We start from the raw sequence: 15,611 nt of genomic DNA, 5'->3' as shown, positions 1-15,611 counted from the left end.
TAATGGATGGCCTCAGAAAATTTGAAAACAAGGGTGCAAACTTCATTACCGAACTGGAGAGGGATCACTGTAGATGATCTCAGGGAGTCAGCTATAGAACATGAGCTGCTCATTTGTAGCATTAGCTGACTGTTCCATTCAGAAGCTTTAGGATGCAACAGCGCAATCTGAGAAGAACTTTCCATGCTGCATGCTATCTAACATTCAAAATACACTATGCATGGTCTTTCACCATTTTTCTTTTGGGCCCAGCCCCCCTTCATCTATCTATTTGCCTAAATGTCTACAGATGCCGCTGTCCATCTAATGAATTCTGATTCTTAATGTATCTTTACTTTCAATGAAGCATGTTGTCTAATGTTACAAATATAGTGTACCAGGTCATGCACAGACAAGCTATTCACTTGTATTGCATGGAGATACCTTATGCACAGTGCTGTGTCACTATTTTTCATAGGCATTGTATCTTTTATTATAAAGCAAATAACTAACTCCTTAGGTGCAGGATGAATACTATACATAAAAAATAATAAGTAAAATCAATATAAAATATAATAATTTGATAGAAAAGGCTGCTGTAAAAATAGAGGATTGCCACTTACCCCCTTACCTTGCCTCCCTGCCGGTTATAACATCCTGTGTACTGACCTGCTCTGTTCCTGTGTATACTTTGCTACCTGACCTGATTCTCCGTTGTGACCTGTGGGAAAACAAGGTGTTAATATCACCTCAACCTCTCTGCACCCCGTTTCTCACAAACTGTGGGCTATAAATACATAGAATTTTTCTAGCCCTCTGGTTCCCCATATTTGTCAGTCATATTTAAGCTTGTATATATTCTATTTTGAAAGTAGTTAAAATGTCTGCCGCCATGGTTTGTTATCTTGCAGACTAGTCCAGTGTGTCACCCTAGAAAAAAGGATTATTGTCCACCAGTCCTGTATGAATGTACATCACTCCAGGGGGTCTCTTTTTTTTGTTTAGTTGTGGGTCTGTGTCTGCTAGCATAGGGAAAAGGCCCACAGACAGAGCTCTATGTTTAATTGCAGAGGACTTCATTGTGTATTTAAATGTAAATGTGTCTGGATTGTAAATAAACTCTGCTGTATAGCCGCAGAACTATACCTGTCCCTAATTAAATCAGGAGAGACTCATCTGCTATCCCTTTGTATGTTTACCTGTGAAAAGGTAAACACAGAAAAAAGGACCAATCAGGCGGGTCCTTAAACTTATAAGGAGGCATTGTTTGCTTTTAAAAACCAGCTCCAGAGAACAGCAAATTGGCATCACTACCAAGTGAAAGCTGAATCGGGCTGGTGTCGAGACAAAAATCTCTGCCTCTGACAGGAAAGGGACAATTGCTCCCTGGAGTACGGCCGTTGCCCTGATCTACCTCTCCAGGTCTTGGGGAGCTGTGTGTCCGCCGAAAGCGCAGTGACAGTGACTCAGGGTCACTACCTTTGTTGATAGCCGTAAAGGAGAGAGGGGGATAAGCTTGGATTGATAGAAAACAGTCCCTGAAAGTGACAAGGATACTGGTGAGGTGTTTTCATTATACCCTGTATGTTGTCTATGCCAGACTGTAGTGTTATTTGTTGCAAGTTATTATTTAACTATGTTTATTGCTATTTTGTGCTACCATTTTGCTAAATAAACTCATTTGTATTATTTTGGATATTTGCCTGGGTGATTTTGAACCTTGGGTAGGTACCGGGTAGGCCAGCTGTGTGGTGCAGAAGGTTACGTTAAACCTGGTATCCTCACATATCCCTTGGCATTGTTTTTGGACCCTGCATGTCTTCTGTTTGCTCTGACCTTGGCTTTGTTATTGGATATCCCTGCTGGCTGCTAGTCCTGATCCTTTGGCCTGTTCCTGACTACTCTGCCTGCTAGGGGCCACTGACCCTGGCCTGCTTCTGACCTCCTGCTCCAGTCTTGGCTACCGCCTCCTATACCAGCTGCGCAATGGTCGCCATAGATAATCTTTTACCACGCTAGACATTAAGACCTGGGGGCATCCAAGTACCTGCGAGCACATAAAGCTCTATGGGAAAAATGGCTGCTAAAGGTGAAGACCTCTATACCACCTGTTCGAAAAGTTTATCTTGGTAGCCGTTAGCCCTAACAGGATCAAGAGTTTTTACATCCTAAATAATGATTTCAGAATACAGAATACAGTGTAAAATTTATAGCTGCTCCATCAAAGACATTTTATTTACATTTTCAGAGTTTCCCACTTTTTAGAACACCCCATAATTTTATTATATATACACAGCTGCACTAATATATATTAGACTATATGTGACAAATACTAGTGTCCATTGTCCTAACAGCTCCCACTTAATTATGTACAAAATGTCCTTGCAGCGCAAAGCAGATTTAGTCATGTGCTAAATTGGCTGCATCATGGAAGAATATCTAATATGGTGGGAAACCTGATATACAGGAAATGTGAGCAAAATTGCCTGAAGCTTTAACAGATTTTACAATTACATTATGTACTGTTGTGTAAAGCAATGCACCTGCAGGTGTGGTGTATTGTAAAATATAAAGTTATAAATCTGCATTTTATCCAATATACAATTTGTAACATCTGCATATAAGTATATGTGTGGAAATCTGTGCTGAAGGGTTAAGTGAGACTCATTTTTTTAAAATCATCTTCTCCAGCTGATAGTAAGATAAATAGTAGATTACTGTGATTATTTTTATGTTGCCTAAACATACTGCATAAGCAAAAGACAGTATAGGTGTACTGAGGTCCAGCTCATTCATATTCATCAGATTCAAGCTCTGGGCACTTCTTAGGTACATGTTTTTTAGCTGCACCATCTGCACTAATTACAGGGCTACAGGGTAGGTGTAAGCGCAGACTGAATGTGATGACTGACACATTTGCTTTCCAGAATACATGTTTGCAAGGTAGTGAAATGGTAAAAGTAGATTTTAAGTACGCTTTAAGAACATTCAGATTTCATTTTCTGATGTGAATTTATATTGCACATATGCATGTGTGTATCCTGCAGTGTATTCTGTCTGTCAACATATGGCAAGTAACGTATAGTCAGAGCTTATTTATACCCAGATTCAAATGGAAACACGTCTTGAGATCCTCTTGTACTTGAATATGGGCAGACGTGTGTGCAAGTTACGTGCAATTTTATTAAAAAGCAAGTTGCGTTCATATTGTGTTTCTAGATGAATCAGGCCAGTGTACTTCAAACTTGTGCTGGAACACAAGCTATGAAAATGGCAGTGAAAAATTTTACGCAAATTGAAGAGGGCAAGTTGTGAAGTTCCCGAGATAACCTGCGAGGTTCATTCTTACTTTGTATTCCGCACAGAGCCATTCGGTTTTGTGTTTGTAAATTTTTACGTCAATGACCAGAGGCTGGCTGGCAAATTTTAGCCTGGAGGTCGGGGTGAGATTCTGCTCAGAACCCTTTTAGTAACATTTTAAAGGAAAAAACATTCAGGTAGCCCAGATACCCAGGCCCAGGTAGCCCACTATGAGACCAGCCTGGGGGGTGGACACCCCCTAGCCCAGACAGCACCTGGCTGGGACAATGGCGGTCAATTCATTGTGCTGTATGGTGTGTTGAGGTATGAAATTTCACCAGTAAAATCTGTTAAATTTTGCAACCCAATGCTGAAAGGTGTTTATATTCCACTGTAAACTTTTGAAAATTATGCTCATCTCTAGTTGTCAATAAGAATGGTTTACAAGGGTTGACAATCTTGTCATTAAACTACACTTATACTGGAGTTAAAATTGAGGAAGCATTATTCCCTGAGCTAATCTTTCGTCCTCTTTTATCCTGATTTGCATGTTAAACTTAATAAAAAAGACAAAAAGGAGAAATATTGCCTCTGGCTGTACTATTGTGCTTCCAATTTAAATTCCGCTGGTTGCAATTATTACATAGATTATGGCTTATGGCAACAAAAAATAATAAACAGCAACAAAAAAATGAGCACGACTCAAAACTAAACCCATAATTTATTGTTTATAATTAACTTATTTCTTATAAAAGCAAAAACTCCCTCTAAACCAACCCCAAGAAATAAGATTATGCAATGTAATGTAAATGTTTAAATTATCTTTCAGAACTAATTTAAGTTATTCTTTATAAATAAGTTATTGCTTATGACTACAAAAACAAGCACCCCCTCAAAATCAACCCCACGAAAAAAATACAACAAAGACAAGTCAGACTTTAAAATGGGCAGAGTAGATTGCCAAATCTATTGAATTAATAGACACAAGAGGATTAGTGCAAAATGATAGTTACTATTCCTTGTGAAGTGGGCACAATTAGAGCCGCAATGATTCTCAGGGCACGTGTCATAACGTCACAGGGCGGGTGCCCAAAATTACGTGATTTGCCAAGACCCCTCCCCTCTCCACCCATACCTCCACCAGGAACTCCCGGAGGGGCACTTCAAATTGTTAGCAAGTATGCAGGCCAACTACCATGACCTTGGGGCATCCTTAGTTACTTCTTTGTCAAGAACACTGATCAGGAACTGATTTGATACATGTTCAATTTAAAAGATGAATTAAACCATCAGGTGCCTGCATGAAAATTAAATGGTTTCTGACCACTTTACTCGACTCCTCAAGCTTTTACTGTCTGGGTCCAGTGATGGTGGCATATACAGAAATGTATGAACTTTTTCTTTATAGGATGTAGGATGTTTTAAAATAACCTTGATGTAAAATAATAATCTGATTGGATTTGGTCAGCGGCGGTGTTGCACAAAGACTCTAGTTCACTCTGCACAATCCGCAGGGTGTCTTCGATGCCATGAGGTGGTACCGGATACATCAACTTAGCATCTGACATCCCAACAGGCTGACACGTGGCCTGAAGACATGCTCCCTGGGTCAGTGACGGTGGATCAGTTGCTAATTTCGGAGTGAATGATGCCGGTTGCCCTGCAGATTGTAGACTTCCACTATGCTCATACCTGGCTATATATGAGAAAGAATCCACTAGTGCTCATGATGAAGCTTCTGTAAATTAGTCCAAAAACATATGAAATTTTTTCAAGGCATGAAAAAGCAGGAAAATTGTGTAAAAAAAATAATTACAAATTTATGGCACCAGATAGGCAAACATGGTAGACGATATAGGCAAAACTTTAAAAAGCTTTTAAAAAACCAACACGCACAATTGAAATGTATGCAAACTTGTAGGAACTATACAACACACACATAACATTATAAAACAGACAAGCTTCGGTAATGTGTGACATTACTATGCTAAAAATGTATGAACACATTTTTTAAATGAGAGACAATCTCAGACGCTTACAATAGTATGCAGTGCTTCTAAAATTCCAATTCAAAATCCAAATGCATAACAAATGGAAAAACAAATTGTTTGTTGAAATGGCACCATAGTATTCTCCCTCTGTGGCTCTTATATAGTGGTATATAACTAGATGAGTATGTGCAGGTGTATGCAGGTGGTTAGTTAAATCTCCTATTAGCTGGTGAGGTTGTGAATGCTGTGTTTGGTCACCATTATAATCTATAAGGTAGACTAGAGCCCGAGCAGGTGGTTCTGAAAAACAGCGCACTTCTACATGCGCCGAACTTTGAATCTTACTTTTCTGCAGGGGAACGCCTTTATTGTACATTGCCTATGTGCTTCCATCTCTTCCCAACCCTGTTCCCTCCACAAAATCGTAGGCTGATGTAAGTGTTTTTTTGCGTGCAAGGGTTAATTGAACTCTGCTGCTGCGCTCTGTGGCGTATAATCTGAATCTGGGCATGCGCACAATAGTTGTGTGTATTATACGCACAAAATCGCCAGAGGCGATCCTTAATGATTCAGGCTCTATATCTCTGATGCAATAGATATACTAATGTGTATGTGTATGTGCGACAGTGGAGAGTATTATATATTGTAGACTATCTTCCCTGAGAGCAATCCTGTAATTTTTCTTTAGATCTACCTGCTATCACATATAAATAAATTCTGATATATGTGGTGATAGCAATGATTAAATGTTAAGCACCCTCATCAGGATAAGACCAAGGGGTAAATGTGTCAAACAACACTTTTTGCGACGGTTATAATCCTCCGCCAATCATAATAAATTCCTGGCGGTTTACTGCTGTAAACTGATGTTTTTACTATAGGGCAGTTTGAGGGCTCAATGTAAAACCGCCAGTAAAAAAAAGACAGCTTATTTAAATACCTGCTTCTTATACGCGAACCCCAAAACTTACATGATTATAACGTGAAATAAAATATGCATTGAACACGGTATAATCTTGGGATTCTGGAGGACCAAGATCAATGTCATCTGCCTCTAGGCCAGCAACCTTATTCTCTTCCATCCACTCCAGAAGGCAAAATATCACACACAGAGCAATGATGTCACACACAATATCCATCACATATGTAAGGGCTCCAGCAGACGAGTCTAGGCAACGGAATTGGGATTTTAAAATCCCTAAGTTGCTGGCTTTGGGGGGGGACAATGTCTGTCGTCCTCCAGAGTAATTACTTGTGCAATGAATGGTTCCGAAAGGTTCTTGTGCCCATTGCAATGCACTTGGCCATTAAAGTTTAGCTTCAAATAAATGTCTGTTACTCAAGTTTAGAAGGTAAGCCTCTTGTTGGTCTGCCAGTGCAGATATCTCTATTTCAGCCTGGACACGGGACTCTCTTAATTCTTACACTTCTGTTTGAGAAGCTCGCTCTTCTAATGGTGCTGTCTGAGCTAGGAGGGTTTCGGCAACCAGCTTATCATGCTGAATCTTTAATTGTTCATATTTAGTCTGATATTGCTTTCCAAGATTTTCAAACTGGGACATGATCTTAATTTGTTCTTGTGTATCTTGAACCTTGGCATCAAGTTCTTTCTGCAGATTTTCCTTTTCATTCCTCAGTTTTACTGCTTTCTTTTTTTGCTCTTTGACATGGACCTTTATTTGTATTCTGGTCTTCAACTACCCTTGCAATATCAGTTTTTAACGTTCCATTCTCTTCAGTGAGCTGCTGTATTTGGGCCTTCCCACTTTTTACACCTTCCTCAAGCAACTTCTTTTCTCTTTTCTTGCCGAGTTTGGAGTTAGATTCTTGCAACAGTAACACATTTGCTTTAAACTTCTGTATCTTGACTTGAAGATGTGGTATTTCACCGTTCACTTTTTTACTCTAATAATTGTCATGTGCCTTTATATACTCTTGCTTCATCTGTTCTACGCATTTCTGCAGCTCTGCCATTTTCTCCTCATGTTCCTCCCTCGTCACATAGTCAGAACACATCTGTTCTATCAATTTCTGCAACTGTGATTGCAATTCTATATGTATGATAGCTTTTTAGTTATTTGATATTGCAACTCTGCATTTACTACAGCCTTGCTTTTCAGCCTTTCTTGCAAGCCTGCCTCTTTTCCAACCCCAATCTTCAGCTGCGTCTGTAACTCTGATTTTAGAGCCATCTCCCTGTCCAACTGAGCTTGCCGGGCTGCTTCCTTAGTAACCTCTTTCTGCAGCTCTGTCTGTATCTCAGGTCTTTTGTCTCACTCTCCAGTTGCTTCCTGATCATGGCTAGCTCAGCTTTAGCTTTCTCCAACCTTGTGGTCAGTGGGGCAGAGGCTTGCAGGTGCGTTGTCAGCGGTATGTGGTTTTCCCACAGCCTAGCATTTTCTGATAGGAGAGAGCTTGCTCTGTTTGCCTCCTCTTCATATTTCTGTGACACATCTGCCAATTGCTTCTCCAGTTGTATGATCCTTAACTGCATATCCTTCATATCTTTTTCATACTCCTGCAGCTTCTCCTTTTTCTGAGTAAGAGTACTGCTCTTTACTTTCATTTAATCAAATTCCTTCTTAAGTGTGTCCCATTTTGCATCTGACCTTTTCATCTCCCTGTCTGCAGTTACCAGAGCTTTTCACCGCTCTGTCTTCACGGTTTCAAGGTCTTGTTGCTGAGACTTCTGTAGTTGCCTTCAGGACTCATTAAAGTCTAATTGTTGTCTCTGGGTTTCCTCAAAGGCTAACACTTTCACCCTAATGGCCTCCTCTTGAGCCATGGCATCCTGTAACTGGTGTTGACTTAGGGCAGTTTTCTGGGCCATAGCGGATTGGTGGGCCATAGCAGCTTGTAGAAAGTCTTTAAGCATGTCCTTCTTTTCAGGGCATTACATCACAGCCTTTTCCCAGAGTTCAAACAAATGTGGATCTAGCCCTTTATCAGACATAACTGTAGCATCATGTAACAGCGGTTGCCTAATGGCTGTCTGCTGGGCCGTAACAGTTTGTAGTAAGTCTTTAACAGAAAAATCCTCCTCCTCTAATCAATCACAATGATAAGGGTCATAATCCACTGCTACACAAACGTACTCCAAGTTCTGATTTTTGTCTCTCTCCATATCGACACTTTGACACACCTGTATGCACTTGTTTTGGGTTGAGACGGTAGGCTTCTACTTTTTCTTGTCCATTGTAGCTTGAGCAGCAGCCAATTTTATCTTTATACGGACAAAGCACTTTCTTTATAGAAGGAGCACCTCACTTGACTTAAGATGTGTGGCACTACAACACCGAGCATATATCACAAACTTTTCCTTTGCAGCGCATAAGTGTTTGGGTTTTTTGTTTTTTTTTAAACTGCTCAGTAGTTTTGCAAACACATTTGCATGCTTTTGTTGTTTCAACACAGAAACATCCACTTTACACTTGCAAAAAATTCTCAAACTTTTCTTCTTTAAAGTCTCTTGCTCTTTGCTTATGCACAGAACCAGGCAACACCCAACCTGTGCTTTGCAGAAATACACATCTTCAACAACATATACTTGGGTTTTCTTCCCAGACTTAATGAACACACTTGATTTAGAGCAATTAAACTCAGTCCATTTAAACACTTGATTTCTTTGCATTTAATCTCTGTCTCACTGGTCTTTGCCTACACTTCTGTTTTTCCAACACAAATAACCAGTTTTCACTGACAACATTTAACTCCTCTCAAATCATCATATATGAAGCAACTCTGTTTAAACAGTATTTCACAGTAGGATTTATTACTCACATCCATGTGGTTCTCTGGTTCCCACTGTTGCTGTGCATAAACATTCAAATTAGCTGCTTTTATCCACATAACAAGACATGCACGTGTTGCTCCATGGTGTCTGTCCTTTTTAAACTTTCCAAGCACACACACAGAGCTGGTTTCTGCAAGTATCTCCAAGACTGCTGCTATTCTTGATATGCGCAGATCTTTGCAACCCAATTCTTCACCATATGTAGTATAATCAGGGGAATAGGTACTATCTCCAGGGAAAGATGTGATGAACAGCAGCAGTAAACCACACAAGTCCAAAGGTTTCAGGTTAACAGCCACAGCTAGTTTATTCACCAGCTTTCAAACAAAACAAAACATAAACAAAATCCTAGCCGTCTGGCTACTATCTAATACATTTTTAGCAAACCCTCTCTCAGGTGTTGGATCTTTTGTCCAAACACACAGTCAACATATTATTGCTCAGCACAGCAGAGTGTCTCAGGAGGCAACTCATCTCCTCCCCAGGTCTGAGACACTGGTTGCATATCCTAGCTGCCTTTTCACAGGCACCTCACAAGGCACCTCACAAGTCTCTTGATCAGTCTGTTTAGAGACTGGCAGGCCAGGAGACCCGGACTGGGCATTATGTATGGAGCCCACCCTTCTCTTTCTCCATACATAACACCATGGACCCTTACCATGTTTTGTTAGCGCAGGGAAAAACCCTGGGTGAAGATTTACCCACACATCTACACATTCTCTCTGGTGTTTTAACGTACACAATGCTCGAAGCCTGGGACACATACCTCTGTCATCTAGCCTCCTTCCAGTGACTCAGTCACAATATATATATATATATATATATATATATATATATATATTTATATATAATTTAATCTGTGTCGTTATACCTTTAATGTACCTGGGCTACGTTAGTCTGCCTCTTCCCTCCCTTCTTCCACCCTTCAAGCCATAGACATAAGTAAGTGTCATTTGCGTTCAGACACGAATTGCATGCAGTAGCAGTCATTGGCCTAAGTTCCAGTCTGGCGCAAAGGCTAGTCCACGCAATATACGTGTCACACGGCGCTCATTCAGCTTCCATAACTGAAGACGAAGACACTCACCTGTCCGTCATTAAACAGACTTCAGCCCCTAGTGTTGGATCTGCACATGCGCAGACCTAGTACCTGTCTTTCCGTGGCAAGATTCCTATTGGTTCCTGGTTCTGGCTCTAAACTTGAAAAGGCACTTCCTCCCTTTCCTCTGGGTCTGTTTATCAAGTTACCTGTCTGATTAGGATCCTGCCTATTCCTTGTGCCTCCACCTGGATCGTCAGTGCCTCTGCTGTGTGTTGCTGTTCCACGGGCTATACTGCTCAAGCTGCACCTGTCTCCGCTGTGTTGCTGTTCCATGGGCTATACTGCTCAAGCTGCACCTGTCTCCGCTTTGTTGCTGTTCCACGGGCGATACTGCTCAAGCTGCACCTGTCTCCGCTGTGTTAATGTTGCACAGGCTATACTGCTCAAGCTGCACATGTCTCCGCTGTATTGCCGTTCCAAGGGCTGGACCGCTTAAGCTACACTTGTCTCCGCTGTGTTGCTGCTACACGGCTGTGCCGCTTAAGCTACATCTGACGCTGCTGTGTTACCACTCTACGGGCTGCACTACTCAAGCTACACCTGTCTCCGCTGAGTCACAGCTCCCCAGGCTTCTCTGCTCAAGTCGCAACAACTACTACTATCGTGCTGCCTGGCTCATCTACTCTGCATCTGTCTCTGTGGCTCGGTTGCATTACAGGTGGTATCATTGAAGCTGCTTGATCTCATCTACCTCTGTTGGCTGAACCATTCCTGCTGCACTTGTATCTATTTGCATAGTTGTATTACGGGGTATTCCACTCAGGCTGCACTTATCGTGATTACCCTGCTGGCTGGACTGTTACCTGTACCTCTCTTATCGTGCCGCCATATTGTGGTCCCAAATACCTAAGCTGCATTTGTCATTTCCATTCTGCTGCTGGACTGTTCATGCTATTACTACTATTGAATATGCCGTTATACTGCTAAAGCTGTATTCATTCCTGTTACGCTGCTAGTGGAATTGTTCACGTTGCCATTACTCTCCTTGTGTCTATATACTAAAGACTGTTCTGTTTAACCCCTAGTCATCATTAAATCGCTGATTGATTTGTTCATCCTGCATCTGTCTTCACTCCGCTATTTGGTTGTAAAACTTACATCTCAACATCACCAGTGTGTTACATATCATTTACAAGCCACTCCCCTGGGACCTTGCCTAACACTCCTGGTAGGGACCGCGACCTGCAGGCGAATGCCGCTACGCCCAAGTCACCTTGCGGTGACCCCTTGGTGAAGACTATTTGCCCGTTAGACTCCGCGCCCTGCTAGGAGTAACATCTTGTTGGGCAAGTCCAAGAGTCCAGAGTAACAAACCGTGACAATACGGCACAGAAATCGACTTACATCCGAACATCAATCAGGCCCTTATTGCTGTAGACTAGTCTACAGATCACACTGGTCTCCAAACAGTAAGAGCAATGAGTGTCAGTACAACAGAAACTCTAACCTTACATGTTTTTATCTACCTTTTTTGTATTGATCTAATGTAAGTATTAAGATATGGCTAAATAAAAAAAAGTCTTGTTTTAAATACTTGCCTAGCTTCTAAGATCTCTGCTTGTAAAGTTAGCTATTTAGTGCAGCTTCATTATTTACCTTTTGTTCCCTCAAATTCCTTTATCTCATCCTAGTGATCTCTGCCAATCTTATTGAGGAGTGATAACCCTCACGTGACAATAGCTTGGACTGACAGACAGAACTCCTGAATATGTTAATAAACTGCAAAGACATACCATAAAACTAAGCATAGTATACATGTCACTGGTCTCTTATTGACTCTTTACCCAAGCCAACCGGGGAGAAGTGCACTCAGACTTAACCGGGATTGACTCCTGTACCAAATCAACACCACCGATCATTTTCTGCAGTCTTATTTCTTCCCCAGTACTGCTAACATTGGTACAATGTCTCACAGGGAAATTCTGCCAGCAGGGCAGTGATCTCTATATCTGCCATGGTAACGGTCGCCGTCTGTTGGGACTAAATGAAAGGCACCTCTATATAAAATCCATTGTATATAGAGTATCCAAGGGAGCTATGGTTTTTTCGTTGTAATTTTAATTGGTTCACAGAATTTTCATAATAGAAGATACCTACTTGTCACATGGCAACATTAAAAAATAAACAGAAGAAATGCCACTGGCATCCTTCCCACTGAGAGGGGGTCCAAGGTGGGCTTAACATTTATTAATAATGCCTGGTACCACACTCTCATCACCCTGCATTCCTGTGTGCTAGACATAGTTGTGCAAATAGCATTATTGACGTTACAGTCTCTTTTAAACAGCAGAGGAGCAAAACTAAAGATTAATGCAACTTTCTTTAATGGCTATGGGGATATGCATGTTTCTCTGGTTGATTATGGTTTTTAGATTTACACATCTTCCAGTGTTGAAAACAATACAATGACATAGTGTAACTTGTATCCCCAGTTAAAAGAAGGTTGAGCATCACTGGTTGAAAGTAAAGGAGGGTTAGGAAATTATTTAGATATTTTCAACAGTCTATTGAATGGTCAGGGAATATGAGGGAGATCTGATGGACAGCTTACAAAAAAAAAAATGTTGCCTTTCATTATTATAATTTGCTTTTGACATCCTATTTTCATACATTTAAATTCCTCTTTTTTTGCAGGAATCTTGGCGAGATTCATAGAAGATAATATGAAGTCCCAGATCTTGAAATATATTTTACTTGTGCTGATTTTTATTTTTATTTCTGGATACTTATCCTATAAAAATATTACTGAAAACCACTTAAAAGTCAAGGTAAAAAAGACACCTGTAAATATCTTGACCTATCCAGCTTTCCAACACCCTCTGGCACCACCATACCCATATCCATACAAGTTCCTCATTAACCAACCAGAGAAGTGCAAGGACAGAAACCCATTCCTAATTATACTGGTGGCTAGTGAGATCCAGGATATAGAAGCTAGGAATGCCATCCGGGAAACATGGGGTAATAAAAGTAATTATGATGTTGATGTGGTAACACTTTTTCTGGTTGGGCTCTCTAAACTTGGAAGTGACCGAGTCCAATGGAAGCTTGAGGAGGAGAGTGAAGCCTTTGGTGACATTGTACAACAAGACTTTTTGGACACTTATTATAACTTGACCCTAAAATCCATAATGGGCATAGAATGGGTGGTGAAATTTTGCCCCACTGCTAGCTACATTATGAAAACAGACAATGACATGTTTCTCAATGCAGATTATCTGGTCCACCAGATTCTTCACCCAGAGTTACCAGTCCGTACAGTTTATTTTACAGGATACATAGTAGAGAATGCTAAACCTTATAGGAGTGAAAAAAGCAAGTGGTATGTACCTAAGGAAATCTATCCCAACGACACCTACCCACCCTACTGCAATGGTGCTGGATATGTATTTTCAGTGGACATGGCAAAAAAAATCTATGATGTGTCTCAGGTTATTCGGATGATCCCCATGGAAGATGTTTTTTTGGGAATTTGTCTGTATGAGCTCAAGATCCCACCCACTAGTTCGACTCCTAACAAATTTAATGGCGACATGATTACTTACAACCGATGCAAATTTAAACAGCTCGTAACAGTTCACCGCTATAAAAAGGAGAAGCTGAGGTCTGTGTGGGCAGATTTTTGGGCTAAGAGATCGTTGGCATGTTGATTTCAGGAAAGGCACCTACATTACAATGGAGCTAAAAAGTATGAGGGAAAGATGGAAAACCATGAAATGTAGCACCTTACTTGATCAGCAGACTTCTTTATACAATCGATAGGGACATGGCACAGCATGCATTGAATAAGTTATGTATAATATGTTTGACATATATTATGTAGCTATTTTACAATGTATATAATTGATATTGAGAAACTTTTTTGACAAGGGATTCATATATAAAACTATAAGGGAATGATACATTACCTATTTTAATGTTATTATAATAAATTATAGATGTTATAGTGATTATTCTTTAATGAAGATAAGAAAACAAGTAAAATGTGTAAGAGATGCACCATATATTATATTGGGTTTTTAAGAAAAACAAAAAAAACAATATAAAGTCCAAATCTGATTAAGGACTACTTTATTAAACAATTAAAAATTACAGTTAGAATTTCAAAGAAACGTGTGTACAAATACGAATATTGGGCCTGGTTCATTAAGAAATGCAAAGTAAATACAATTTTCGTTTTCTTTTTAAAACCAGATGGACATTGCACAGCATACACCAATTTAAGTAATAGCGGATCTGAAGAAACATTTCCATTTCAATATGGATATAAGTACCCTCTGCCTATAAATTACTTGATGTATGCAGACAGACACAACACACTTCAGGATACGCCCCTGTCTATCTGCAATATAAAATCCCATCGGTACACATGGAATAAAAAATGAAATGCATTAACACCTGTTAACACATCATTAACAAAAGATACATTAAAATTTATGTTCCATACATCTAAAGAATATTTCCAGAATACGCACATATCTCACACAAGACACAGCAAAAACATGCACTCATCATCTCCCGCATCGACTATTGCAATTCCCTTGTTACTGGTCTTCCCAAAGTCAAACTTGAACCTCTACAATCTATTTTACATGCAGCGGCTAGATTGATTTTCCTTGCAAATCGTTCTTCCTCTGCTGAGCTGCTCTGTCAGTCTCTACATTGGTTGTCTGTATTTCAATGAATCCAATGTAAAATTCTTCTACTAACATACAAGGCCGTCAACAAAATTGCACCAACATACATTTCCTCACTTGTCTCAAAATATCTCCCAACTCGGCACCTCCGTTCTGCACAAGATCTGTGTCTCTCTTCCACTCTCATCACAACCTCCCATTCTCGGTTACAGGACTTGCTTCGTGCTGCACCCACTTTGTGGAAGTCGCTCCCTCGCACAGTAAGACTTTCCTCTAGTCTTCAAACCTTCAAGCGATCTCTGAAAACCCACCTCTTCAGACCAGCTTATGATATTCCTCAATCATCATCTTAATCTCCCTAGGTTACCCTATTACCACCCTCTACACAGCTAACGCAAGACAACAACCCTATGACCAACATTGCTACACACACAGGCCACTCAATACTTTTACCATTGCATTCTAGTTGGTCAAGTGTGCAAAATGATGTAGCACATGTCCTTGTGTTTCAAACTCCCATTGTCCCATAGATTGTAAGCTTGTGAGCAGGGTTCTCTTACCTCTCTGTCTGTATGTATTATCCAGTATTGTTTTATTAATGTTTTTTCCCAATTGTAAAGCGCTACGGAATTTGCTGGCGCTATATAAATAAATGTTGATGACGATGATGATGAAAATGAACATTAACATGAACATATGTATCATGATGTTATTAATGCCTACTGTACATAAAAAGTACTTTTACAGTTGCTCTTAATTGCAAACACATTTTCTGGCATGCATATGGGACTGTCAATTGTATCAGTCAG

The 15,611-nt window shown here is 40.2% G+C and overlaps 1 protein-coding gene across 1 annotated transcript; it reads left to right on the top strand.

Moving 5' to 3' along the window:
• The first annotated feature begins 1,280 nt into the window (after nt 1-1,280).
• On the top strand, nt 1,281-13,991 carry LOC142149759 (beta-1,3-galactosyltransferase 2-like). The gene is made up of 2 exons (XM_075205061.1): nt 1,281-1,538; nt 12,800-13,991. The coding sequence occupies exon 2, from the start codon at nt 12,829-12,831 to the stop codon at nt 13,813-13,815; it is 987 nt and encodes a 328-aa protein (XP_075061162.1). The 5' UTR covers nt 1,281-1,538; nt 12,800-12,828; the 3' UTR covers nt 13,816-13,991.
• Nucleotides 13,992-15,611: the final 1,620 nt, after the last annotated feature.

Source organism: Mixophyes fleayi, chromosome 4 (assembly GCF_038048845.1).
Source record: "Mixophyes fleayi isolate aMixFle1 chromosome 4, aMixFle1.hap1, whole genome shotgun sequence".
NCBI classification, from domain to species: domain Eukaryota; kingdom Metazoa; phylum Chordata; class Amphibia; order Anura; family Limnodynastidae; genus Mixophyes; species Mixophyes fleayi.
Note: the sequence above shows the minus strand (reverse complement) of the source record. Positions and strands in the feature narration are given on the sequence as shown.